Here is a 24,671-nt window from a genome sequence, read left to right as displayed (position 1 = left end):
AATGTCATATCAGGATATCGTTCCCTTGGACAATGCTGAAGGTTTTTTGCGTTATTATTTTTGATGGATTAGTCCAATAATCTGTCACGGCACATGATAAAAAAAAATCACTTGCACGTTTTCGTTCCCAACCTCGACCACCCATAATGTCTCAGCCAATTGCGCGAGAACACTGTTGGCGAGTTGACAATGAGAAGACATGGCGGTATACATTCGCAGAGAGTACCTGCTAGTCGAAGAAGAACTGAGTATGGAACTTCAAAGGAGATGATGAGCAGCTACCGTCACAGGAAGACTTTCCCTGAGGCGAAAATTTTGGAATTTTCAATTCAGCATCAAGCATGACATCGATACTGTACTGATGGAGTTCCTTGTAGGAGGGCAGGTTGTATTTGCAGTCCTCGGTCGCCAATCATTGTCGGCCCTTGAATGTTCTATAAACCGCCTGCTCATTACTCCCTGCTCATTACTCCGCATATTGGACCGAACGGGAATAACAGGAGTGCTAAACTTGTTCAGCAAGAATGATGTACTACGAAATGCTTACACGTGCAATCATGGCGGCGCTCAGGATGATTGAAGGTACAAATAAAAATAGAGACCAAACTAAAAATTTTTGTGGAACGATGTCTTCATGCTCACCAAACTATACTGGTAAAAAGAAACCTATTGAACGTCGATCAGAAAGCCCGCTCCAGCCCACGGTCGCTCCCATACCTTCCCCGGAGGGTTGGCAGGTATGCGACCGCCAGCTTCTTCGATAACCTCTCGGAACCTCACTCGAAAGAGAGGACCGATGGCTAAATGCCTCTGTGAGAGAGCGGAGCGGGTAACTAGATCATCCCCTCGACGTGGAAAATGTGGCTAGTGTGGACTAGCAAAAAAGAACGATTACTATACAGAGATCCTGCAGAGTAAGGTCGATGAAGAAAAAGAAGAGAAACTGAGGATACAATCGATTTATATATGTCCCAAGGTCCTAGGGTATAACGACCGTGGGAAAAATGTCATGAAAATTGATTATTGAGTACGTAAGCCAACCTTCAAGAGAAGAATTGTTACGTCATCTTAAACCTTCCCCATAACAGTCAGGAGCTCTTCGGCCATATCTCACACGATGGCACAGCAACTCCTATCGGTGGTGGTGTATGCGTGGGCGTGGCCAGATTAGATCTTCTTTTGTGTTTGAATGAGTGAATTTTATATTTGAAATGGGCTAATTATTCTTTTCCGTACTGCTGTAACTACTTTAGTACTCAGACTGTGTCCCGATCTCAGTTTGTTCTCGAAATCAGGCTCATGCAATGAAATATGATCCTGATAATTCAGCCCTCATCGAATCGTCTTTCCTCCATTTCGCATAAAGGTATCGACAACCATACATTCGTACGAAACCCGTTTTCCCTTTTTTAATCATTATGTCTTCATTCGCAAAGCAGATTCCCAAGGCCGTCAAGGAAATCCGACTTCACTTCTGCCAAACTTCTGCCGCCTCAGCTGGTGTTCGGTGAGTTTATTACTCTTTTGGTCGCTCTTGTCGAAATGGCCAGTTGAGCTCGATAAAGAAATCTGAAGCAGTGGATAGTAAAGTAGGGGGAAAGGGGTTGGAAGGGAAGCGGAATAGGGCTAATAACACTTGCAGTCAATTCGTCCAGTCCTCATATCCTGCTGTCAAATCCGCCAACCCTGATCTCAAATTCCTCATTCGTGAAGCAAGCAACATCTCTCCCCGTGCTTTCGTTCGATTTGGTGCGTCGCTTACGACGATTTGCCCCTGTCAATCGTCTCTAGAGCTATTTCAGCTGACGAGAGACCATCATGTATAGAACGTGGCGTCGAATCAGAAGCTCAACTCGCCAACCTTTCAGAGCCCGACGTCGGCAAGGTCTTGACGCACTTGGTGAACCAACAATCCGGCGCTGGTGTCGCTTGAGAGAGAAAGGATTGTGATGAGTGCGATGATTTAGGGCATATAGAGAAAAGGTGATGCAGGTGCATATCGCATTTTTGGACCGAAAATGGATCGACCGCCGGCCGGTGAAGTGCTTGTGAACTAGAATGATCGAGGTTGTCAAGCATGAGGACATTAATCGCAGTCACAACTATCAGCTGCCCTTACGACAGGAGTGCATCGTCCCGATTTGGTGACAAGCGCTGTTAAAGCTCATGATCATAACACTGGACGAAGACAACCAATTGTCTGAGGAAAGGTCTAGTAAACAAAAAACAGAGCCCCCATCAACATCGCCTAGATGCAAATCTACAAGTGGCCACGGTAACTGGCTTATGCTTCGTGAAAAATGACGAAGCGATACTATTCATCCATGGCAGTGCTCTATTTGGGCGAACATGCGTATATATGCGATGGCATTGGAAAGCAAACTCATAACTGTCAACTGTAAAGCATGTCATAAACATCGCATAGGTATCCAGAATCGTTCGTGGTAATATCATTAAATCAAATGGGCGGTATCAAACAACATATTCTCCACGATTATACAAAACACTGTATGATTACTTGATCACTTCCCCTTCGTCAAACAAGTCACAGTTCATATACGGGGTTATTACTCTCCAAGCGCAGGCCGACCTACATCCATCCCATCGTTATGGCGGTTCTGTTAAAGCTACTTCACATGCTAAGGCTCTTCGTTCCCGTCTACATCATAAAGGCAGGGATTCTGGCAGTTATTGATGATCTTAATGGTCTGCTATATTTGGCTTCAACCAGTCTTCTTCTAGATCGTCGTCCTCTATGGATTCTTGTTAACTCCCGGAGGTCAGTCATCATAGAAAGGTGTACATACTACAAAGCCGAAGAGGACCAACCTCTTCCTCCTCAAAGATCAGCTCCGGAGGTTCCGGCATCTCGTTACCAATACCGAATAGTAGTGGCATAGTTGCGATTTTGCCAAAGATCTCTTTAAGGTCGGGAACATCCCATCCGGGATCGTATGGTAGTTCTTGAACTGCTAGTTAGCCTTGCGTTAATCATGCGGAAATGAAATAAAGCTGACCTTGGACAGGAGGAGGCATGTATTCCGGCTCCCCATCCTCTTCTTCCTCAAGCTCCTCCAGACCTTCCAAGTGTTCAACTTCCACACTACCGAGCGACAAATCCTCTTCCCACCTAACTGGCGCGGGTGTGACAAATTGTTGTCCTTTCTGCTTGTCTAAGCCCAGATCACCCTTTCCAGGTGTACTTGAAAGTGACTGACGCGATCGTCGGCCAGTTCGAGTAGCAGAAGGGAGTGGTGTAGGTTGAGGTTCGACGAATTTGAAGGTCGGTGCGGGTGTGCGGAGAGTTTGAGATTGCGAAGGGGCGATACGTCGCGGAGCGGGCGTGCGTGTGGGTAAGGAAGGGATGGGAGGCATAGATGAGAGGGATTTGGAAGGCGGGATGGAATCTTTAGAGGAGTTAACAAATAGCCGTTTAGGCTCTGGGTACCAAAACACAAACTGTCAGTGAACATTCACCATCACTCAGGCATAACGTACCAATATCATCTACTTCTCGGCCTTTTCCTTTACCTTCACCCTGCTGCCGCAACACATTTCTGTCCCTTCCCTCAGTCTTCGCGCCCAGAGCCATTCTCATACCCGTTGCAGGGCCAATGAGTTGTTTCCCACCTATCCGAGAGGGCGTTTTGGAAGGAAGAGCATGGGCATTTTCTTTGTTAACGTTCCCCTTGGAAGTTGTAGGGTGTATATAAGTGCGGTGAATACGGGTTGTACGTGGGGCAAGCATTTCCGAGATAATTATAAGCGGTTGAAGAAGAGAAGATGGAGATGTGAAGGTCCAATGAAGTCGCGCCAAGCAAGCTCAAATGCAGTCGCGTATTTAGGCGCGTCAGGAGCTCTTGGCGAGCCTAAAATGCTATAAAGCGTTACGTAAGAACGGCAGCCCACTTAAAACTTCTTTTGTCCTCTTTTGCGTCCTCGAGTTGATTTCATGTTCGCAAAAAATGGATGCCTGCTTCATTCACTGGCGACTATGTAAAGCCACTCATAGCGAGGGATATTAATTTGTACTCGATAGACCGGTGATGAAGCTCGTCTGCGACAATTCCACGTGTCATGGTACAGGCCGCTGATTTTTTCGCTCCGCTCTTCAAAGCGTAACGTTCAGATAACCTTAATAAACGTCACGATTACTCATTAGAGAGATTCAACAGTTCCAGACGGAAGGATCCTATGCATAATAGTCATTCTTGGCTGAATCAATCTATATGACATGGCACAGTCTTGGAAGGTTGATGCATGACGGTCAAATGATATGTGATACGCCACAATGCCGCGGGATCGGAGTAACGCCGCCAAACGCCGGGCTGGGTCTCACTGCGGTAAACGGGTTTGATAGTCGAGCTGTACAGCGTACAACTCATCAACAATAGCAATCATGGACAAGGAAAAGCTCGCCAAGCTCCAGTCGCAGGTCCGAATCGGTGAGTCCTCTTTTCAGTAGGGAATTCAGCGAGAAAAAGTGCTGACAATTGCACATTACTTCCTTTCACGCTCACGTACTCTGTCTATTTTGACTCCTGCACGAAAAACCACATGGGTTAAATGATAGGCGGCAAGGGTACTCCCCGACGAAAGGTCGTCAAGAAGTCTGTCACCTCCTCTCAGGGTGATGACCGAAAGCTCCAGGCCGCTCTCAAGAAGCTCGGTGTTCAGCCCATCACTGGTGTTGAGGAGGTCAACATGTTTAAGGAGGATGGCAACGTTCTCCACTTTGGCGCTCCTAGGGGTAAGTTTTAATCAGTCGTGGAAGAAAGGATGGTAAAGGATGGGTGGTTATCCAGTGGACGAGTGGAGAATACAGATCAGCAAAAAGAGTAGAGGGAATGGATGGTGGAGCTTATAACTCTCGGATCGCGCGGCTGACTATTACCCGTAAAAATAGTCCAAGTTCACGCTGCTCTTCCTTCCAACACCCTCGCCATCTACGGTCCCGGTCAGACTAAGGAGCTCACTGAACTCGTTCCCGGTATCCTCAACCAACTCGGTCCCGACTCTCTTGCCAACCTCCGACGACTTGCCGAGTCTTACCAGTCTCTTACCGCCCGACAGGCTGCTGCCGCCGCCGGCTCTGGTGGTGAGGGCGCAGGTGAAGCTAAGGAGGGTGAGGGTGATGACGAGATCCCTGATTTGGTGGACAACTTTGATGAGGCTGAGGTGAAGAAGAGCGACCTTGAGGAGCTCGAGTAAATCAAAAAAAGTGCCGAGAGAGGACTTTTGAGGGATGGAGCAGGCACGGTATGGGAGGGGTTTGTAACTGTTATCAGATGAATGCCATGGCTCAAACGCAATCCAAGATAAAATGCGTATATGGTACATGTACAGGCACAAGGCTGAGATCTACATTTCATTATCTATTTCTTGTTCTTTGCTTCCCTGGCAGCCTTCATCTCGCGGTACATCCTGACAACCCGTTCTCTCTCTTCTTCGAGAATCCTCTTTTGTCCAGCATTCAGAGGCATTTTGCCGCCATTGCCCACAGCTCCATATACACCTTTACCCTCCTTCTGGTCCTTTGCTTTGCGCAGCGTAGGTAACGTCGGTGGCGCCTGGACGATATCGTTCAGTCTTCTAGGCTGAGGCATCGGTGCAAACGTCTTTGTCTCCTTCGCCTGCTTGGACTTGGCTCCCGCTTCCTCCTCATCTTTTTCCTCTTCACTATCCCCTTCATCTCCCATCTCCCTCTTGCGCTTTTTCTCCTTCACACCCTTCTCAAAATCTTCCAAAACCTTCTTATCCACTTTGCCCTCCTTCACAAGCTTTTCCAATCTTGCTCGTCTCTTATTCTCCTTCTTTGTTCGTTTCAAGTCTGCAGCTTCAGCGGCCCGGATGGATTCGGCTTTTTGGATGGCTTGTGATACAGATGGACGGAGGAGCGATTCGATACGGCGATTGTATTCGGCAAGAGTCTCTTGCGGTAATATTTTGGGAAGACCCTCTTTTTCTTTCCCTTTACCCTTCCCATTCACCCCGGGAGTGGCGGAATTCCGTGGAGTACCAGTGTCTTCACTGGTTTTTCGACCGGATTCGTGAAACTTTTGTTGAACAGCAAATGAATTGAGGATACGCGCTGCTGAGCGGGGTGTGTCGTCGTAGGGGTTTCCGTCAGACGATGGGGGAAGGTTTTTGCCTCTGCAGTTGTCATTTTGGCATAATGGAAGTAGAAATAAGCAGGGCGGATGCGAGATGTGTTAGTACGATATTATTATTGAAGATTGCAAGAAGTGAAATCACTTTTTGGCTGTCTCCGCCTCCCTAACAGATCTCTTGGCGCCTAAGTACAAATTGCAGTCAGTCTACTGCCCCTTCAGTCGTCAAACAGGTCAGAGAACACGCACGCTTGTGAGGCATGATGGGAAGCTGTGTAAGTATGTGGTTCTGTAAGTGTACGCGCTGAAAATTCGTTGGTGGTGGTGAGAGATGGATTTGTTGACGAAAATGTTACAGACGAGGTGGAGGCGAGCAAAGTTCAATGCGATTTTTGTTGGGAGGGGGGTCCTGTCTGAACTGTTTACGTACATAACACTTCGCTAACGCTCACTCGCTGCTCACTCGTCATAGTCATACGTATGGAGTTAGAAAATTTTGGGTAACTCAATGCGGTGGATACAACGATACATGTATAGGTGATCCCATATCCGGACGGCATGATCAAAGAAACTGGATACAACAATAGTCTAAATCCCCAAGATGTAACAGGCTGGGTCGCGCAAATTCAACTTCAAATTCCGTCGTCTTCGTTACAAACATTTTTCTCGCTCCATTCCCTCCCCAAGAGTCTTTAGAGGAAAATCATAAACTCAACTTGCCCATCATTCCTCGTATACTACCCATCATCCCCGCACCCACGGGTGCAGTAGCCGGTGGTGTTTGCATATCAGTCTCTTCTGGACGCAATTCTCCGTTACCATCAATGACTTTGATTGTGGGCTTCGGAGTGTTTGACCCTTCATTCCCAGTGGTATATGGCGTCACTGTCCCCGTCGTTACACCTGAGCCGGAACCAACAGGCATACTACCAGCTTTCTTCTTACCTCCCCTCGTCATTACCTTTGCTTCCTCTTCTTCTTCTGTATGGCCCTGATCATCCGCGGAAAAGTAATAGTGTTCATCACTCATGGGATCTTCATCCGTCATACTCAGCGGGGTGAGAACATGTGGTACCTCGGGAACGAATAAGGCGGAGTTTGGAGAAGGGTTGGCAGTGTTGGCGGTTGAAGGGGGGCTCGTGGACAGGGAAGGGGAGCGAGAACGGGATGCAGAGCGGATTCGGTTTGAGGCTTGAATTATCTACATGCGAAGAGCAGAGGTTAAAGAGAGTGGGCCGTTTTGAGCGAGGAGATACTTACGCGGAGAGCAGATTTCCATTTACGCTTTGCATCAAAGTTGTCTCGGATGGCAGCAGACAGATCAGTTTCAGTCGCTTGGCCAGACGTCAACCACTGTCGTTGAGATCATCAGCGTTTCGTTTCGTGCCGAGTTGAATGAATCTGCTTACGGGATGGTTGAGTGCATCGGCAGCGGTGGATCGCTTCTTAGGGTCTGTTTCTAACATGTCCTTCACAAAATCCTTCGCTAAGACCCCAACAGTCAGACAATGATCCACATTTCCAATCAATGAAAAGGAATGTGCACTTACCCGTACGCGATACTTTTGACCAGTACCGGTCGTGGAACATGATCCTTCCTCGCGTCATCTCCTGCAACAAGCCATTTCTATCATCCGACCTGAAGGGAGGATATCCGCAAAGTAATGTGTACGCAATGATTCTATGCACACGCAGGTCAGCCTTCTCAGTTCCCTTTGCCCCGAATATTCTTAGGCGTCGTCGGGTGAATGATGGACATACCCAATACTCCAGCAATCCACCTTCATCCCGTGTGGTTTCCCTAGCAACACCTCCGGGGCCGCATACCCAAAGCTACCAGCCGCTTCCGAACACTCCTGGTCTGGCGTTTCGAGGTGTTTTGCGATACCAAAGTCGGCAATAACCAAGGGAGAGTCTGCATCGCGGGTTTTATATAGGATGTTCTCTGGTTTGAGGTCCCTATGCGCAACATTGTGCTCATGTAGGTAGGCGGTCGCTTGGAGGACTTGTCTGGGAAACAGAAGATGTTAGCAGGTCTAGCATCCCCTCGCGGTCATTTATTCCTTACCGGATACACTCCACAGCATCTCTTTCCGTAAACTTGCCCCTTTCTGAAATCCTATCAAACAATTCACCACCAACAGCCAGCTCAAATGCGATGTAATACTTGTCGCGCGACTCAAAATCATCCCATACGTGAACGATATTGGGGTGATCGAGATGCTTGAGAACCGAGATTTCGTCGAGAACGGCTTGTTCATTGCCTTTAACTAGCTTCTTGTTGATTATCCTGAATTATAGGTGTAAGCCAAAAATAGCTAATAGTGTGATTACAATAATACCCACTTTAGCGCTACCTCTTTTGGTTCCCTTTCAGGCGGCGCCCACAAAGCCTTGACAACTTTGCCAAATCCTCCCCTGCCTAGTAATTCTTCAAGCACGTATTCCTTCTTCTTCTTGAAAGAAGGCGGCTGTATAAGTATAGCGTCCCTGAAGTCGGAGAAACCCATCTTATGTTTCGATGCGTGCATCATGACGTGGACATTGAAAGATGAGTTGTTGATGAGTGACAAGTTGTACTGGCGGGAAGTGGTCGCGAGTGTTGCAGGGGTGGTTAACGACGAGTGAGGCGTTGGTGACAGTAGCCGTAGCTGTTCGGTTTCTTACCAGGTGAAAGATGTCGGAGATGCAAAAACAAAATAAGATGACTGTGAAATGCTCTTCCATTGTCTGGACTGAAAGAGGCCAACGGATGACGCGCTAAAAAACCCACGCGACGACGGCTCCAAACATTAAAACTAATCCCCCCGGCCAGAAGCCTTCCACCGGGCCCCTCTTCGCTTCTTTTTTCTTCCGCCACTGCCTGGCGGGCTGGTAGTGGAGTCGTCGGCTACAGATTGAGGCGAGCATGGACAGGGCCGCCGAGCGAGAACACTGGAAACTGCAGGAAGAAACGAGGAGTGCTGCGGCTATGCGCTGGGGTTTTGGGTTATCGCCCCTTAAGGCGGTTAGCAGCGGGAACGAGTCTCCATGATAAAAGAGGGTCTTGCCAGAACCGGGGCGGCAGGTATGGCCTTCCGGACTTTCTTCTGGAATCGAGTGAAGCTGAACATGGGTGAAAAGAAAAAGAGGTTGTATAAACGGACGGGAAAATAGAATATTCGTTGGCGATCTAACTGCGGCTGTTTAGATCATATATACCGACAACGTCCCTCTGGGCGAACAGCGCGATGTGGTCCCTTCAGCGAAGGTCCACGTTCTTTGTCTGCTAGACAACAGTACTATAGGTAATAGGAATTAATACCAACCACCACATCAACAGAAATCGCCTTCATATGTTTCGCTGCAGTTCGATCTACATACATATATCCAAAAAAAAAATTGAAGCCTGGATGCTCAAACACTCATCACCATCAAACTAACGTACGAGAATCCTTGCTTACCTATATTTTACTAAGTGTGTAATGCTGAAATGACGACTGACTGGATAAAAGCAGCGCCTCCCAAAGCCTCTCAACGAAGTATCCATACTAGAGCAGAGTATCTCTAGATCCGACGCTCCCACTTTGGCACCACGGACTACAACTATAAACCTAAACCTGCATAGCCCACGGTTTTATGACGAATAAACAATTTCTGCTTACACCACCAACGGCAGTGTTTATCGGCCCAACTTACCTAGCAATCCACCCAGCATCCACCGCCGTCGCCCGTTGTCGACCTTTCCTTGCACCACTGACTAGCACAAATTTGAGATTGAATAAGGTTTCACCCACCAGATCATACTACGAAGCTCACAGTTAGTATCCTCCAGTGGAGGAATATATTATCGGGGATCGGCAATTTGATGCGAACAGAACCTGGCACCAGAGGGGAGACAAATAGGGATGATAGAACCTAGAGAATGGAAAAAGGCATGACAGATAAGCGATTTGGCGATCATTGACTGCATTGATCGATGTAGTATGTATCAGTTGCGGAAAGGTTTTAACTGATCCTGCATTATTGTAAAAGGAAAGTAGTGCATGTCTGTCCAATTCGAACTATTTCTGCCAATGTCCCGATTCATAATCGACTCAACAGCTCTTTGTGTGCACTTGCATTCCACCTGGACATATAAACAAAAACAGACAGTAGCCCTGGTTGTTATATCCTTCTTCCACGATATATTAGAATTGAACACTGCCGGCAGAATAATGCCTGAACCAATCAATTCAAACGTCTGCTAGCAAACAGGCTCTCCCAGAGCAGCGACCCTGCGTCAGTTAACACGTCTACTATCATAAGTTCATCCCCCACTGGCGTTCCGTTTTCAAATATCAGTAAAAAGGTTTGACCACATATTAAGCACAATCCGGGACGTCCACCACGTTCAACACTGCCATGTTAACTAATCGCTTCAATAAGCACAACTATACCTTGCCGACCACCCTTGTCATCTTCAACACGGGCAGAGAAGAATGAAGATTGGATCAAATTCCATCAGGTATACTCTGGAGGGCCTCACGATTGATTGTCCATAGAGGGAGGGAGCTATCCGTACACTAGAGAGAAGAGGTTCGAACTAAACAGGGTTTGGTAGCATAAAAGAATAGCAGACGAGGAACTAGTAGTTGAGAAGGGATTCAAGTCGGTTATTCATTCATGTGATTGCAATAAAGCCTAACAATCGTGCGTACACTGAGATGTATATCTGGACAACTGGTCAGGTCACGTCTTCTGGAGCTTGTATTCGCAGCGGCACTTACTTCTATTCTATTTGTAGATATTACGACAACATTTTTATCCTCTCCTTAAAACCACCATGATAGATTACGGAGAAAGCTTCTTAATCTCCCACTCCCCCTCACTTCCTTCTGGTCGGGTGTACCTAAATCGGTCATGCAAACGAGAGGGCTGTCCAGACCAAAATTCAACCTCGCTAAAGACCAAGTCAATTAGAAGGTCATGCATGAGGTGAAAGATTGCTCACAATGGAACGACCCTCCAACCACCCCAGAACTCAGGGCACTCCACTTCCTTCCCTTCCCAGTGCTTCTCCTCATTCTTCACCCGTTCTTCCAACTGACCCTCTTCCACCGGCTGACTTTGCTTACTCGCCCACGCACCAATCCTACTGCCCCTTGGTCGGGTGTTAAAGTACTCTACACTCTCCTCCCTACTAACTTTCTCGACCTTACCCACCACTCTGACTTGCTTTGATACTTCTCGCCAGTAGAACGTAAGTGCCGCGTAAGGGTTTGCAAGAAGTTCTTCCGACTTCCGTGAGGTATAGTTTGTGAAGAAGACGAAGCCCGTCTTATCTACGGTTTTGAGTAACACTACTCGAGAAGAAGGGATACCTTGAGCGGTAGCGGTAGACAGAGTCATAGCCTCTGGTTCATTGACTTTGCGACCTGCAGCAACTTCGCCCTGAGAGGGTTGGAGAGCAGACGCAAACCAGGAGTTAAACTGCAAAAGAGGGTTGGGAGAGAGGTCGGAAGCGAGCAGCCGCGGAGTCAGGTACTGATTGTGGGTGGTGAGCTTGACAGTCTCGGGAGCAGAAGAGGGTAAGGCGGGGTCCGAGGAGGTGGACGGAGTACCGAAGACGTGTTGGGTGGACATAGTACGAATGGTGCTATTTAATATAAGCTTATCGAGTGTCTTGATGATACTTCTTGGGAAAGCCATAGAGGCGAATCAGTGTAGGTACGGTAGCCCAAGGCGACTCACGGGTTGACTCGCATCCGAACATGGTGACATGGTGACCGTCATACGTCGCTTACGTAATTATTGAATAAGAACCGTCGTATACATATAAAGATTTCGGCACACCATTTTTAGCCGATGTCTCAAACTAACGTAACTGGTCGCCAATAACAGAAAGATGGATGCATGTGCTTGAAAAATGTCAAGCCTCAGGTCTGATCTACTCTGCTATGATTTTTTATCCTTTGGGTATATTGTGCCGTATATATGCGGCGATTTAACATCATCATTTGGGGACCGCTCGCATTGTTATCATCATTCATCAACCTTCGTTCATTTTTATCGTGCCTTTCTTCCATTCCGGTCCGACCGATTGGTTATCAGTTTATTTATCGCTGTCCGCCGCGTTCGACGTTTTTTCAGGATCTGAAATTGCTGCCTACTAAAGTTAGACGGCGTCATTGATACTGCATATTTCTTATATAAAAAGCTGGCAAGGGGTTACATCCGAGAAGTATGTGATGAGAAACAGAAGAGTAGATTGGGAGGACTTCAACTATGATGGGTGTCGAAATTGATGAGTCCGACAAGCAATAACCGCATGGATGATGAAGGAACCACTGGGACAGACTCAAAAATTGCTTAAATCAACTGCAGTATAACATTGTCTATTGGGTGTGAGATGCATTTACAAATGATTGAAGATCTTTCTAGCTCTATAGATGATGCGCAACAATCTGAACGATCTATCATGTGTTACCATGAGCAACAGCCCCAGTAGCTTTCGCATGACATTCTGCCTCTCCTGCTTCAAACGCAAACTTTGCCCAAGCTTGCACCACCCCTAGCCCATCCTTCTGCCATGGAAAGCGGGCCATCGATCTACCATACACTCCACGTCAGCTTTGCATACTCATTTGATTCGGCCTTTACGTACCGACAGATCAGCATGGCATGGGCATTATACGCCCAAGGGAACCAGGCGATCACCCTCTTCGCATTCGGCATCGCCTCGTTCAAAGCCTTCACCATCATTTTCTGATGAGGGGTGAGTAACGGTTGCGGTGCTGAGCCGGTAGGTAGAGGATCAGCCATGGGAGGGGTACTAGTGCCATCTTCCAACGCCTTGATCGGCTCGTATAGAGTCTGCTTCACAGAGGAAGTCATGTCGGATAAAGAGGAGCTAGGGGTGGATGACATTGAAGAAGATGAGGAAAGAAGAGGTTGGCGTTCAATCTGATTGTGTCGTAAACTCTGCACCCGTCGCCGGCTGCAAGGAAATTAGTAATGGCAAAACGGCCACCACAGATAATTCTCACGAATGGAAGGTGATCCACGTGATCATAATGGTCCTGAAGACAATCAGCACTATTCCCCTTACTTCACTGAACATATAGAGAGGGTATTCACATGTACAGAATGAATAACGGTAACAAGACAGGGATAAAAGGGAGTAAACTCTATGAGGGAGAAAGAGAGTCAGAAATATTCCACGATGGCAGCAGGGTGATTCACATAGTTGAAAGGCCATCTCAAAGGCAAGATAAGAACAGGCGGAAAAGGTGGGGGCGATCTTTTCTTGACCTTCATGATGCGTCCAGGTTTTTTATATATAGTAGTAACAAGTACCTCCACTTCTTCTTCATCTTTTTCTATTCGTTGCGTAGTACTAGTGGAGATACTTCCAAAGTTTGAAACCGAGTCGTCATCAAGAGGGATGTGACGGTATGACTGGATGATGTTGTTCTCATCAATTTCAATGTCTAGGTATGTCGAGTCGTCGAAAGGGTCAACTGGTGATATAGAAGCTGTCGGATAAGGGACTGTTAGATCTCGAGTACTACAGGCAGTTTTATCATATGTCAGTGAATGTTGCAGTCTCGATCAAGAGTATAGTACTGCGTACCCGTTGGCGACAAGCATGGACCTTGGGAATAGCCTAAGGGCATTGATGAAGATGCCATCTAGGGGAAGAACAATGAGCGACTTGGGGACTATCTGGCAATGGACTAATTATAGCACCTACCTGGATCGGCCATGACTTCCAGCAGGTTCCGTCCTCCCCATTCAGTTTCATGATCCATGCAGTACAATTGCCTTCCTGTATGACTAAAAAGTTTCCTTCCTATACTGTGGACAAAGGTATTGGTTTTTGTACCATACTTGAGTACACCCAGATGCTGGAGGTGTCCTTGTTAGCGGCAGAAAAGCTAGTGCGGTAAAAGCTTACGGGAGTTGCTGCTGTAGAGAATGAAACTGGTCGATGCCGGGCGAAGAAAGAAGGCTGTCGAGCATGTAATAGGCCAATAAGGTATCTACCAATCACTACAGGGTATGTGAGCGCTGGTAGCACCGGTGGTGAACAAGGAATTCTTTGTGGTACGCACGTCCTCCTAAAGAATATCCCATCTGTCGACGCGAATTGGCAAGGTAAGCGATTGCGGTCTCTTTCTCAACTATATTGCAACTACTCACAACGCTGAATCCCACTATGTCTTTACCCTCATCTTGAAGTCTCTCAATCTCATAGTCCAGCTAAATCAATGGTCAGACTTCACTAAACAGCAGCTATTGAACAGAGGCGATCAAGGACGCACCTCTTCAGCCACTCGGTGGGCACAAACGTCTATCCCATCCCATGTATGAGCCCCTTTTATAGACTTGGGCAGGTAAACGACAGTCTCCATCCTTTTCTTTGGTCTCTCATTGTGTATACATCTGTTGTGTTTCTCTGCGCCACTTGCGCCCTTGTCAGATATGTTGGATGTTTCGGGGTCGGCGAGTGCGAGAAGCTCTGATTTGACGGCGTCTAAGTTGTGCACGTCACCATACAGGCCATGTATTAGAACTATGAGGTGGGTGGCCTGCATTTTATGCCTGCCTGTAAGTACAACCAAGAGCAAAAAAGATCAAAAAAGGAGAAATAAAGGAATGCGTGGATGGCCGGTGGCCGGGCTGGTACAAGTGATGACGAAAATAGCGATGACGGACGTGACCGTCTCTGATAGCCGTAATTAATTATTTAGGGTCACAACTTTTATTATTCTTCATAATCTGGTCACATAATAACTGGAGCACAATTGAGGCCCGAGTAGAACTAGACAGCAGAAAAATGGATACTTTCAACGGCTTCAATCACTACAGTTTCGAAACAGAATTACATGCCAGACGATAAAACTGTGTATAGTCTGAGGGGACTGTCAATGTGGTTGTCACCAGTATGGATAATTGCTTTTTTTTCGTGAAGTACGTTATATGACTAATGTGATAGACAATATCGGGATGACCGGGGTGGGCGCGGCGCCCAAAAAAGAAGAGATTAACTTGAAACCCAAATGTTATGCTCAACGATGTAGGGGCAGTACAGGTCGCGGTGCAGAGGATGGTAATGAAAGAGAAGCCTGTCAGCCGAGACTTTATGTCGTCTTTCGGAATTCTGCACAGGAAGATATTAGCATATGCCTTCACATATGAGGGAAAGGTCAATTTACCGAGCAACACAGAGTAGATCTGGTTGAACGCCATGTAAATTTCTTCTCTGACTTTTGCACCGGTGAGGACAATTTTGCCGGACACGAAGATGAGGATGACGACTTTGGGTTTGAGCATACGATAAATCAAACCAGGGAACAGCTGAAAGTATGTGAGAAAACAATTCAGACAATTATGAGAAGGATTCACCTCCGGTTCGTAACTGCTGAATGCACCGTGGCTGAATGCCAGACCTTCTAATCTGATAGGGAACTTGACATCGCAACTGCCGACCATGTTCTGAATCTTGAACTCGGCGAACTTGGCCTCAAAACCAAGCTTTTGGATTATTCGGGCGTATTTACGAGATGCTAACCGAGAGTCGTCTTCAGACTTGGCACCAGTGACGACCATCTTTCCAGAAGCGAAAATCAAGGCCGTTGTTCTTGGGTCACGAATACGCATGACAACGGCAGCGAAACGCTAAACAATACATCAGTTTGATGCTTCTTCCAGGACAGAGAAAAGCATACTCTTGGGTTGTATTCCGCATTTCGAGCGTGGAGGGCAATAGTCTTCAAGTCTAAACGACAGTCGAGGTTGACGGTGGCGACAATGTTTCTGCAAAAGACACGCAGTCAGCACCCACTGAACTTTCTCATACGTGAGACAAACAGCGGGCGCCACCAGGTAGCAACAGTGCAGCGGCGAGTCCATTCGCAACGAAGGCATTGGCTAGGATGGCCCAACACTTCCGTCACAGGGTGGTTCATCGCCGTCACCTTTCGCAGCCTTCCTTCTTCCTTCGTCTCTCGTTCCATCCCATGCAAATTATTTCACTCATACACCATGGCCTATATGCAAAGATCCCAGCCACAAACGTTGTAATACCCACTGTAAGGTTGGCACTAGACCATCCACCGCTGTAATCTCCGGAACACTAGCAATAGCCTTTTGCGGTGGTCTTGTGGCGAGAGATCCTTCTCCATCAAGTGTTTGAATTCCTTCTGGCTTGCTACTTGAGCTGGACGGGCCCGCATTGGACGCTTTGGGAAGGGCGAGACCGGACATGTTGCACGTTGGTGGCGAGAGATAAGAGGATGATATTTGGCGGCTACTTTTGAGTGGTCAATCCTTTGATTCGGAGGGCTAAATTTTCTAGGGTACGCTATGCGTGTCTATTAACGATGTCGCTGATTGAGCGAGTGCTGCGTAATTATGTGGATAAGAGGATGAAAGAAGATGGATGTAGGACGAAAGCTAGCAAGGGAGCAAAAAGGAGGGAGCGGGGGCGCGGGAGGGCGGATCCAGCATCTTCCCTGTTATATACTCCTGCAGCAGAATTTCCTGAAAAGGCAATTTTACGCATCACCTTGCAAACAATCCGTTCCTTTCCATTCGCGCATCAGCTTCGTCTCTTCTTCCCATCTCTCAATTGTCAACAATTATACATAATGGCTATGATTGATTACTATACGACCTATGATACTAACTTGCCACCGTGTCTAGGCTAAGGCTCAACCAGCAAAACCCGCAACTCTAACCCAAGAACTTCCGTCAAAGAGTAAAGCGTAACGAAAGGCATTGCGGAATTGCCCAAAACACATGATCATCCAGCAAAGACAGCTTAGTCTATCATCCAGGACTCCTGCGTCACGCCTTTTCATTAGGAGGAAATGGTTCGGTAGCTCCTGACATCACAGCCTGAAAGTATGTGGGATGACAGGCAAGATCCTTGGTACGGTTCCGTCAGCCTTCCTCCCAATCCCTTCTTCATTAATGCTTGCTTGGTAGAAGCTTGGGCTCCTATCTTTGAAATGCTCTGGATCCTTGTCAAGACAAACAAAAACAATCGGAACGCCCGCCTCCTGAGATGACGCGAACATCAGTAAGGGCACCTTTGATTTCATTTGGGCATGCAGAACACACCAGAGCTGATGTCAAGGAAAACGCCTATGTTAAGCGCAAGAATGAACGAATAGAGGGGTCTAAGCCTATCCAGACATGTGATGATCAGCAGTTATACATGCGTATAATGGGCAACAGGAATGTCTGACCAGTCCCACCAGTGGTCGATGTTGAAAGACCCACTGATCACTGCAAGTCTTCAGCCGTCTTCTTTCCTCAGTAACTTGGAAAACGATTCACTAATCATTTCTGTACATGTAACTGAACCGTGCACATAAAACTGCATTTCCGATACATGACACATGGAGAGCCATGCCTACCACATTATCATTGATCAGTGCGGCAATACCTTTCAGATGTGTGAACATAGGGTTGTTTCGCTGATATATGTCTTCACCCTGTCTTTTTAATTTGCGGCCCTTCTTGGACATCTCCAGACTTCTTGTCCACCTTGTGTCTAACATTGTCCGTTAGCGGCCATTATTAGCCAGTTAGCGCCTTTCAAAACTTAACGATGTCAAACCGATCCACCCCCGGCAAAATGTGAGCTACAATTTTCTATCGATCAAGCTTTACCAACCAATTCTAATACTGAGGATGGAAGGGCATAAGTTTATGAGACTAACCACATTGGTTCAAAACTCACTAGACGTATTTGTTAAAAAAACTGAGCCAGCTTTCAACGATGGAGATAATGCAGCTGCACTATCGCACAAATCAGCTCTGCTGTGAAAAAGCAGACGACTCACGCAGCATGAGCAACATTCCGTATCCTCACCTACCAATCGCCATCAGCATCGCAGAGTCATGCTGCAGAGAGATGCGAGGTCAAACTTACCCATGTATCCTCCTGAAAACAATTTGAGGACGAAGTGCTTAGGCCCCATATCGCTTCTCGTTTCTCTTAACCGTTGTCAAATGCTAGACTCTAGCATGCAGACCCAACAAACGAACTACTCACAACCATGTTTACCTTGTTATTTCACATTTATGATCTGATAATTCCGTTAGATTGGGTTTCCAACATCAGAAAAGGAGTAGCATTATTTTGGTCGTCCCTAATCACTAGTATCTCACCATTCGTTCTAGAAGAATGCAGTGTCGCCTAATCTTTCTGATGATGATCCATACACAAACGTTTTGGGAGATGGATGCCGATGGGAATATATTAATAACACTACCTCACTAGGCCGCTTCAATTGCTAACTACAGAGGTTAGTGGAAGAAGACTAACAGGACCTTCTTTTGCCGCTTTTCAGCTCTGACGAGGAGATCTCCATCGTCTGTAATCCAAACAAATCGTGATTCGCGGACAAAGACAACAACTTCTAAACCTGGATAGAACCCGCAGTCAGGGAAAAGAAAGATATATAGTCAGAAATAGTTATCTGTCATCTGCTCATTCACTGCCCAATCCCTCATTCATTTTTTGTTAGTACTTGTATGCAGTGTTGTGATGAAACAGTAGACCATGTTGAAAGGCCACCACAGGCACGCAGATGGCATAACGGCACATCGGGGTGCGTATGCCGGCGTATTTGGGCTACTTATTCCCATGTCCGATGGTGACTCCGACCTCCAGCAATTCCTTTTCAAAAGAGACAGGAATGGAAGACTCTATTAAGCACCCCGCGGACTCGAGATGGTTGTTTAAACGTCCGAATTCATTTTTGACACCATGTCTCGGATTGAGTTTGATGACTACTTAAGCTCGACACATGCCTCCTCTCCTCAGGTCTTCAAGCCACTACGTTGGTAGAGCTGTCGGCAAGGAGCCAAAAGGATGAAGATGGTGGTGGTGGGTATTCGTTGTTGTTGTTCTCCGAATTGTTTTGTCGGCGGTTGTCGCAGAAGATGGCATTTCTGATCTCCGGGCTTATTACGTACCACTTTTGGTGGTCCACGGAAGTGGTTAGCACTCCGTTTCGCTGTTAGTGCTCTATTTATTTTAGGAACAAAACTGAATCCCATTCGGAGACATGACCGACGACAGCGACAGCGCGAATCTTTCTTAGACTCAAATTGGACCCTGTTTACCAGGGCAAGCAATGGCTACGCTATATAATTGTGAAAGAGAAATGTCGATAGAATCTAACAACACGTCCGGAATCTTTCACCTTCCAAAAAATCATCATAGGAGTTCATCAGCTCATCACAACTTACCATCGCGATGCCCATTGCCGAGGCCACCGACATCCTCTTTTCGCCCATTACTCTTGGAGCGATGAAGCTCCAACATAGAGTTGCTTTGGCACCCATGACCAGGAACAGAGCTGTTCCGTCAAATCTGAACCCCGGCACGTATGTCCCTTGCCCTCTTATGGCAGAGTATTACACCCAAAGGACAACGGAAGGAGGTCTGGTCATCAGTGAAGCATTGCCAATCTCTCTACAGGTGGATCTGCTTATTCCACCCCTTGCCAATGATCCACACTAATCACTTTCTACAAAGGCTGCTGATGCACGTGCGGTTCCTGGAATTTTCACTGAAGAACAGATTGAGGCCTGGAAACCGATTGTAGATGCTGTTCACCAAGCTGGAGGGATTTTCGTGGCCCAGCGTAAGTGTAAAATTATCATGGATTGCGCTCAGATCAGCTAACCTAGATGTCATTCAGTTTGGCACCAAGGACGTACAAGAATGGTCGAAAATGAATACGCAATCATATCATCTTCAGCTGTCCCTATAGTCAAGTCCTTTACTGGCTTACCGGGGCTTAAGCCTAGGCCTATGACGCTTGAAGATATTGAACGCGTCAAGAAGGAGTATGCTCAAGCGGCAGTGAACTGTATCAAGGCAGGCTTCGATGGAGTTGAAATACAGTAAGCAACGCCTTGACTCTAGATATGGTCGATATCACAGTGTTGACTGCATGGTGCGGCTGCAGCGGTGCCAATGGCTATCTGCCAGAGCAATTCCTTCACTCTAACATCAATCGGCGCGATGACAAGTACGGAGGTTCTCCTGAAAACCGCAATCGCTTCGTCCTTGAAATATGTCAAGCAGTCACTCGAGTTATAGGACCTGATCGTTTCGGCCTTCGGCTTTCCCCGTACGGATTTTTCAATGAAGCGCGAGGAGATAATAGAGTTGAACAATGGACGATGTTATGTCGGGATATCAAAGGCCTTGGATGGGCATATGTCCATTTCATGGAGCCTCGATATGATGAGATAAGGTCAGGTGCCGACAAGCTTGCTGAATTGGGAGAAAATAATGAAGACGTAACTTTGGATCCTTTTGTGAACGCTCTTGAAAATTGTATACCCGTCATTGTGGCCGGTGGATACGATGCTGACAATGTCAGGAAGTCAAGAGTTTTGGAGGATAAGGTAAACATTTCGCCCTTAAAACAGTATACCCCATAAGCTGACTTGTTTGCCTACGCAGAAAGCGGATGTTGTGGCTTTCGGGCGCTACTTCACTTCTAATCCAGACGTAAGTCTCATGACATCCAGTCGAGATTCGCATTACTGATCCAACCATCTTAGCTCGTCTATCGCCTAAAACACGATAAGCCTTTCGTCCAATACATAAGACCACGGTTCTACGGGCCATTCCCAGATCCGGAAGTTGGCTACACGGATTTCCCTTTTTGTCACGAACTCTCCGGCACCCCAGAGAGAAAAGCACTGTTATCAAGTGGGACCGCAAAGGTTCTGAAGGTGGCAGAGCCTGGTTGGCAGCTATCAAAATCAGGAATACAGTAAGTTGCAATGCCAAAAGGCGAAAAAGGCGAATGTTGACTCAAATGGTATGAACGAAGATTGGGAGGTTTGTTTGCCGCGGTTACTCAGGATTAGATATAGTGTGGCCCACAGAACGCTCATGAAATGCACATATCCCGCATAGCCCATTTAAGTGACTTTTCAGCAATGTGCATTCCGTTTTCTTGATGTTTTTGTAACGCCATCCGTGAACAAACTGGCAAATCATTGCGAAAGTAGACACAGTACTCTTGAAACGTACAACCCAACGATAAAACCTACCATAAGAAGGGACCTGGAACAACCGCCAGGTAAAGCTCAAATTTCGCGACCATGAGCCAAACATTTTGTCTCCACGGCAGATTTAACGAGCGACCCTATGTTTATAAGGACCGCTAAGTCTTATGGACATCCCAGTCTTCAAGAAAAATATGAAAACTCAGGTAACTTAACATATAGGGCACAGTTTCAAGATGCAAAAAATATTTGGTTCCGAAGAACCTCCTCTCTGCTCGAGTTTGTCATCCTTATGCAGGGGCAATGCTAATCTTCTCTGTATTGTTCCAATTTTTCTTATGCCGACCCGAAGGTGGCAACAGTATACCCTGCCGGTGTATGTGCAATTTCCACTTTGGCGGATAACGGAAGCAAATAAGACGGCGGTCCACGCCGTCTCAGTGTTTTTTTATTTTTTTCCCGTCATCCATTGTTTTTCTCCTCACCTCTTCATTCTCAACAAATGGTTATAATTATCGGTCACACCTGCAGGTTACCATTGTCCTTGCACGTATACTTTGCATGCATGCCGATCAATTTAAAAAATAAATGAACTGTAATAATCATGCTTTGTTTTTAGTTCTAATGCAAACTTATGCGCTTTTGGAATCAAATGCAGTCAGGCCAGACCAAATAATGCGAACCTTCCTTTGACGCCAACCATTTAGACAGCTGTTGTCTTCGGATTAACACTTCTCTCTGAAGTCTCCTGCTATACTATGCCTCGTTTCGCCGCTTGCGCATTTTTTCGTTCGCAATGGACTAGGGCATTCCCCTTTATCAAAGTAGTGTACTTTTCTGGCAACATAAAGCAGGGCCCATTTCGACATATAAAATAATATGTACATACAGCAGCATAAAGCTAGATCACGCTCGACTTATATCTGATCAGGCCATTGATCTGCTCTTTGAGCCATTCTATGCCATTTTCTCTGCCCAGCTTTCTACTCTTGTGGATTAATGAGCGCCTAAAGCCATATCAGCAACTAGATATCAGCCTTTACACTGGAAACTTACATTTCAAATTCTCCCGCATCATTTTCAAACTAAAGACCACCGGCTGGATCATTTCGTCACCCATATCCTTCACTACCTTTAACACCCCAAACAATACATTCTGCACCCCATCCGCTTCAATCCTTTTCTTCTCTGCCTCTCGCTCTTTCCCTGGTAGACCGACCACGTACTCTAGAAGGTTGTACAGGATGATAACACCACGGTGCACGAGCTCTGCGTTGGGCTGTGAAGGCGTAGATGATATTATCGGTATAGGTTCGGTCCTTTCATCGTATTCCACCTCGGGCGCAGTTTCGAGCAGGCCGCAGATTCGTGACCAAGGAGATCTCGGGGGTGTCTGATCAGCTGATGAAGACGAATGGATGTCACCCATGAGAATGTACTTGCACGCAATCGGCGATTCGGTGAGCATTGCAAGCGCTCCTCCTGCCGCGGATTGAGTTGGCACATCATCAATGCAAGTCAAGACTACCAATATATTTAGCAACGATCTCGCACGAGAAGGTGTTGTGGTAGAGTCTTCTCCTGAAAAGTAATCGTAGCCAGTTTGCGAGGACGTAAGGTTGCAGACTAGCTGTACTGCAGCCCTTCTGACAAGCTCATTATCATCCAGCATCATCTCTTCAACCTTGGTGATCACTCGCACCTCCTCACTACTATAAGATGTCCTGAATAGGCTTTCGACTTTGAGTGGTTTAATACTAGCTTTGATAAGTTTGGCTGAGATCGTAGGATCGATGGATGTAATGTTGGTGAGAGCCATAAGAGCTTCGAATCGCTGGATGAGGAGAGAATCAGGATGGATGAGAAGGTGGTAAAGGGGGGTAAGAGCATTGAGCGCTGTAACCTGATATGGAGGAGGGAACAGAGTGGCTGGATCGGTAGTGACAACAAGCTTCGCCAAAGCTTGACAGGCGGGTATAATATCGATAGTGGCAGGATTGGCAGGAGATAGAGTAGTATCTGAGGCTTTGGTAGAAGGTTTAACCGTTGCCATCGCCAAGAGGTCTCTCAGCACGATTGATAGTACTTTGAAACCACCGTCTTTCACGAATAAAACCCTTCTTCTCATCCATTCCTTCCGGTCTTTCTCCTCATCTGGCGAATCCACAAGGTTCCTACACAGCCTCCCAATAGCCTCTTTCACCAGTCTACTGTCTGCCCGGATTAGCCCACTCAAAGCATTGACGCACCCAGCTGCCAGTACCGCCTTGACTCGCTTGAGAACTTCCAAGTTGCTGTCCAGCTCAGCGTCCTCATCCTGCTCATTCAGCTTGCTCTTGTCGGCGGAAATCGCCATTTTTCGCAACTTTTCCATTTCTTGGTCTTGTTCTGAAAGTATAGGCTTCGGGCTTGTGATGTTTACTAGTATACTGGCGAGGCCGTAGCAGAAGCTTGTTTCGACCGATTCGAACAGCTTAGCGTCGTTGTCAGCGTCAATCATGCCCCGAGGAGTTACAGGGAGGGATCCGCCCTTCCGACCAGGTACAGGAGACAAATCGATAAGCGATTTGAGGAATTTTGGAGAAGATGAAAGAAGGACTTTGACTCGCGGTCGGAGGGACAGAACAGCAAGACCTTCAATGATCGATTGTAAAGCTGGGTAATTGCTTGAGGAATCCTCCACAAAAGCCATCATCTTCTTCGCCAGCTCTTCACGGTCGGCATTTGAGGCAGTGATAGACTCTATTCCCTGACCCTCAGATGGCGGTTTCCCCTGATCCGCATCACTACTGCCTGACAACTTACTCAGTGCTGCAGCGCAAAGAGCTGTCACATCTCCGCTACCTTCTTCATATTTTACGCCTCCCTTCAGCCATTCCATTCCTCTGGTCAAAACAAGGTCACGCCCTTGCTTGCTATCAGCCGCAGCGACAAAAAGCTCAGCCAGTGCTGGTTGAAGAGGCGACGGTAATTCTGCAAGCTCTAGTAGTATACCCAATGAATCACCTTCATCCCCAATCTTTCCCGTTAATAAAGATGCAGAGGCTGAAGGGGCGATAGGAAAGAGTGCTGTAAGAAGGTAAACGGCTGGCACACAGATTTCGGGCGCCATTATCTCCACGGCGTCCTCGTCGTTTTCTATCTCTTGTATTTTTGGCACGGATTTGTGGAAGATTGAATTGATGAAAGGGAAGATAGCATCGTAAATTGCTTTTCCGTCGGTCTGCTTGGAATCGAGATCACTGCAAGCTTTTGAAAGACAAAGATACGCCGTTGCCCGGGCCAACCGTGGAGATGAAGGTACAAGTGCATCGGCCAAGAGGGCGATGTCGTCGATGGATAAATAGGAGGAGGATGATAATCGTTTTAGGAGGGTGCCGAGGGCCTCTCCGTCGATTTGTACGCCCATTTCGTTTATTTTCTTTAAAAGAAATAAGCTGCAAAAATGTCTTAAGCTTGGGATCACAACGAACGAACGACGTGCGCGTTGTCGAATACCTATCTAAAGAGGAAGTCGTTACGCAATGACCTGTATATTCCCACGGTAGG

General features: G+C 46.9%; 10 protein-coding genes across 10 annotated transcripts; 3 read left to right on the top strand and 7 right to left on the bottom strand.

The window, feature by feature from the left end:
• The first annotated feature begins 1,409 nt into the window (after positions 1–1,409).
• On the top strand, positions 1,410–1,995 carry CNH01030 (NADH dehydrogenase 10.5K chain, putative). Its single transcript, XM_572295.2, has 3 exons — positions 1,410–1,507; positions 1,643–1,749; positions 1,827–1,995. The coding sequence occupies exons 1-3, from the start codon at positions 1,419–1,421 to the stop codon at positions 1,931–1,933; spliced, it is 303 nt and encodes a 100-aa protein (XP_572295.1). The 5' UTR covers positions 1,410–1,418; the 3' UTR covers positions 1,934–1,995.
• A 391-nt stretch (positions 1,996–2,386) lies between these two features.
• On the bottom strand, positions 2,387–3,780 carry CNH01035 (hypothetical protein). Its single transcript, XM_024658706.1, has 4 exons — positions 3,499–3,780; positions 3,018–3,440; positions 2,808–2,963; positions 2,387–2,753 (listed from the first exon to the last, which is right to left on the bottom strand). The coding sequence occupies exons 1-4, from the start codon at positions 3,746–3,748 to the stop codon at positions 2,701–2,703; spliced, it is 882 nt and encodes a 293-aa protein (XP_024514620.1). The 5' UTR covers positions 3,749–3,780; the 3' UTR covers positions 2,387–2,700.
• Positions 3,781–4,328: 548 nt separating this feature from the next.
• Positions 4,329–5,335, top strand: CNH01040 (conserved hypothetical protein). The gene is made up of 3 exons (XM_572296.2): positions 4,329–4,445; positions 4,574–4,750; positions 4,907–5,335. The coding sequence occupies exons 1-3, from the start codon at positions 4,400–4,402 to the stop codon at positions 5,209–5,211; spliced, it is 528 nt and encodes a 175-aa protein (XP_572296.1). The 5' UTR covers positions 4,329–4,399; the 3' UTR covers positions 5,212–5,335.
• CNH01050 (hypothetical protein) lies at positions 5,143–6,452 on the bottom strand. Its single transcript, XM_572297.2, has 3 exons — positions 6,360–6,452; positions 6,256–6,295; positions 5,143–6,153 (listed from the first exon to the last, which is right to left on the bottom strand). Exons 1-3 carry the CDS (start codon positions 6,370–6,372, stop codon positions 5,376–5,378), a joined length of 831 nt encoding a protein of 276 aa, XP_572297.1. The 5' UTR covers positions 6,373–6,452; the 3' UTR covers positions 5,143–5,375.
• A 169-nt stretch (positions 6,453–6,621) lies between these two features.
• On the bottom strand, positions 6,622–9,217 carry CNH01060 (calmodulin-dependent protein kinase I, putative). Its single transcript, XM_572298.1, has 8 exons — positions 9,161–9,217; positions 8,457–9,108; positions 8,179–8,400; positions 7,872–8,120; positions 7,661–7,791; positions 7,520–7,596; positions 7,371–7,463; positions 6,622–7,311 (listed from the first exon to the last, which is right to left on the bottom strand). Exons 2-8 carry the CDS (start codon positions 8,642–8,644, stop codon positions 6,814–6,816), a joined length of 1,458 nt encoding a protein of 485 aa, XP_572298.1. The 5' UTR covers positions 8,645–9,108; positions 9,161–9,217; the 3' UTR covers positions 6,622–6,813.
• Positions 9,218–10,221: 1,004 nt separating this feature from the next.
• On the bottom strand, positions 10,222–11,803 carry CNH01070 (pyridoxamine-phosphate oxidase, putative). The gene is made up of 3 exons (XM_572553.2): positions 11,083–11,803; positions 10,859–11,031; positions 10,222–10,803 (listed from the first exon to the last, which is right to left on the bottom strand). The coding sequence occupies exons 1-2, from the start codon at positions 11,778–11,780 to the stop codon at positions 10,923–10,925; spliced, it is 807 nt and encodes a 268-aa protein (XP_572553.1). The 5' UTR covers positions 11,781–11,803; the 3' UTR covers positions 10,222–10,803; positions 10,859–10,922.
• Positions 11,804–12,485: 682 nt separating this feature from the next.
• CNH01080 (lipid particle protein, putative) lies at positions 12,486–14,693 on the bottom strand. The gene is made up of 11 exons (XM_572299.2): positions 14,396–14,693; positions 14,274–14,333; positions 14,186–14,207; positions 14,029–14,123; positions 13,825–13,978; positions 13,705–13,762; positions 13,314–13,638; positions 13,209–13,258; positions 13,118–13,150; positions 12,736–13,068; positions 12,486–12,680 (listed from the first exon to the last, which is right to left on the bottom strand). Exons 1-11 carry the CDS (start codon positions 14,666–14,668, stop codon positions 12,548–12,550), a joined length of 1,536 nt encoding a protein of 511 aa, XP_572299.1. The 5' UTR covers positions 14,669–14,693; the 3' UTR covers positions 12,486–12,547.
• Positions 14,694–14,967: 274 nt separating this feature from the next.
• On the bottom strand, positions 14,968–16,564 carry CNH01090 (general RNA polymerase II transcription factor, putative). The gene is made up of 5 exons (XM_572300.2): positions 16,165–16,564; positions 15,803–15,890; positions 15,480–15,752; positions 15,290–15,431; positions 14,968–15,234 (listed from the first exon to the last, which is right to left on the bottom strand). The coding sequence occupies exons 1-5, from the start codon at positions 16,338–16,340 to the stop codon at positions 15,215–15,217; spliced, it is 699 nt and encodes a 232-aa protein (XP_572300.1). The 5' UTR covers positions 16,341–16,564; the 3' UTR covers positions 14,968–15,214.
• Positions 16,565–19,132: 2,568 nt separating this feature from the next.
• CNH01100 (NADPH dehydrogenase, putative) lies at positions 19,133–21,035 on the top strand. Its single transcript, XM_572301.2, has 7 exons — positions 19,133–19,572; positions 19,630–19,738; positions 19,796–20,000; positions 20,066–20,510; positions 20,569–20,616; positions 20,670–20,884; positions 20,945–21,035. Exons 1-7 carry the CDS (start codon positions 19,348–19,350, stop codon positions 20,979–20,981), a joined length of 1,284 nt encoding a protein of 427 aa, XP_572301.1. The 5' UTR covers positions 19,133–19,347; the 3' UTR covers positions 20,982–21,035.
• Positions 21,036–21,696: 661 nt separating this feature from the next.
• Positions 21,697–24,577, bottom strand: CNH01110 (conserved hypothetical protein). Its single transcript, XM_572302.2, has 2 exons — positions 22,179–24,577; positions 21,697–22,129 (listed from the first exon to the last, which is right to left on the bottom strand). The coding sequence occupies exons 1-2, from the start codon at positions 24,529–24,531 to the stop codon at positions 22,119–22,121; spliced, it is 2,364 nt and encodes a 787-aa protein (XP_572302.1). The 5' UTR covers positions 24,532–24,577; the 3' UTR covers positions 21,697–22,118.
• Positions 24,578–24,671: the final 94 nt, after the last annotated feature.

Source organism: Cryptococcus neoformans (assembly GCF_000091045.1).
Source record: "Cryptococcus neoformans var. neoformans JEC21 chromosome 8 sequence".
Taxonomy (NCBI): domain Eukaryota; kingdom Fungi; phylum Basidiomycota; class Tremellomycetes; order Tremellales; family Cryptococcaceae; genus Cryptococcus; species Cryptococcus deneoformans.
The sequence above is the reverse complement of the archived record's forward strand: the minus strand, read 5'-3'. Positions and strand labels throughout refer to the sequence as shown.

Bases quoted from the DNA above. Each gene is read 5' to 3' on its own strand.
- CNH01030 (XM_572295.2), top strand. From the start codon at position 1,419: ATGTCTTCATTCGCAAAGCAGATTCCCAAGGCCGTCAAGGAAATCCGA. The intron at 1,508-1,642 runs GTGAGTTTATTA...TAACACTTGCAG, and splicing joins GCCGCCTCAGCTGGTGTTCG to TCAATTCGTCCAGTCCTCAT. The intron at 1,750-1,826 runs GTGCGTCGCTTA...CATCATGTATAG, and splicing joins CCGTGCTTTCGTTCGATTTG to AACGTGGCGTCGAATCAGAA.
- CNH01035 (XM_024658706.1), bottom strand. From the start codon at position 3,748: ATGCTTGCCCCACGTACAACCCGTATTCACCGCACTTATATACACCCT. The intron at 3,441-3,498 runs GTACGTTATGCC...TTTGGTACCCAG, and splicing joins CCGAGAAGTAGATGATATTG to AGCCTAAACGGCTATTTGTT. The intron at 2,754-2,807 runs GTATGTACACCT...AAGAATCCATAG, and splicing joins TGGTCCTCTTCGGCTTTGTA to AGGACGACGATCTAGAAGAA.
- CNH01040 (XM_572296.2), top strand. From the start codon at position 4,400: ATGGACAAGGAAAAGCTCGCCAAGCTCCAGTCGCAGGTCCGAATCG. The intron at 4,446-4,573 runs GTGAGTCCTCTT...GTTAAATGATAG, and splicing joins CCAGTCGCAGGTCCGAATCG to GCGGCAAGGGTACTCCCCGA. The intron at 4,751-4,906 runs GTAAGTTTTAAT...CCGTAAAAATAG, and splicing joins CCACTTTGGCGCTCCTAGGG to TCCAAGTTCACGCTGCTCTT.
- CNH01050 (XM_572297.2), bottom strand. The intron at 6,154-6,255 runs GTGATTTCACTT...TGACAACTGCAG, and splicing joins GAGGCGGAGACAGCCAAAAA to AGGCAAAAACCTTCCCCCAT.
- CNH01060 (XM_572298.1), bottom strand. From the start codon at position 8,644: ATGATGCACGCATCGAAACATAAGATGGGTTTCTCCGACTTCAGGGAC. The intron at 8,401-8,456 runs GTGGGTATTATT...CCTATAATTCAG, and splicing joins CCAAAAGAGGTAGCGCTAAA to GATAATCAACAAGAAGCTAG. The intron at 8,121-8,178 runs GTAAGGAATAAA...TCTGTTTCCCAG, and splicing joins GATGCTGTGGAGTGTATCCG to ACAAGTCCTCCAAGCGACCG.
- CNH01070 (XM_572553.2), bottom strand. From the start codon at position 11,780: ATGGCTTTCCCAAGAAGTATCATCAAGACACTCGATAAGCTTATATTA. The intron at 11,032-11,082 runs GTGAGCAATCTT...CTTGGTCTTTAG, and splicing joins GGTTGGAGGGTCGTTCCATT to CGAGGTTGAATTTTGGTCTG.
- CNH01080 (XM_572299.2), bottom strand. From the start codon at position 14,668: ATGCAGGCCACCCACCTCATAGTTCTAATACATGGCCTGTATGGTGAC. The intron at 13,151-13,208 runs GTGAATACCCTC...GATTGTCTTCAG, and splicing joins CCGTTATTCATTCTGTACAT to GACCATTATGATCACGTGGA. The intron at 12,681-12,735 runs GTACGTAAAGGC...AGTGTATGGTAG, and splicing joins CATGCCATGCTGATCTGTCG to ATCGATGGCCCGCTTTCCAT.
- CNH01090 (XM_572300.2), bottom strand. From the start codon at position 16,340: ATGTCCGGTCTCGCCCTTCCCAAAGCGTCCAATGCGGGCCCGTCCAGC. The intron at 15,891-16,164 runs GTGGGTATTACA...TGTCTTTTGCAG, and splicing joins GGTCTAGTGCCAACCTTACA to AAACATTGTCGCCACCGTCA. The intron at 15,753-15,802 runs GTATGCTTTTCT...TGTATTGTTTAG, and splicing joins ATGCGGAATACAACCCAAGA to CGTTTCGCTGCCGTTGTCAT.
- CNH01100 (XM_572301.2), top strand. From the start codon at position 19,348: ATGCCCATTGCCGAGGCCACCGACATCCTCTTTTCGCCCATTACTCTT. The intron at 20,511-20,568 runs GTAAACATTTCG...TTGCCTACGCAG, and splicing joins CAAGAGTTTTGGAGGATAAG to AAAGCGGATGTTGTGGCTTT. The intron at 20,885-20,944 runs GTAAGTTGCAAT...GTATGAACGAAG, and splicing joins CTATCAAAATCAGGAATACA to ATTGGGAGGTTTGTTTGCCG.
- CNH01110 (XM_572302.2), bottom strand. From the start codon at position 24,531: ATGGGCGTACAAATCGACGGAGAGGCCCTCGGCACCCTCCTAAAACGA.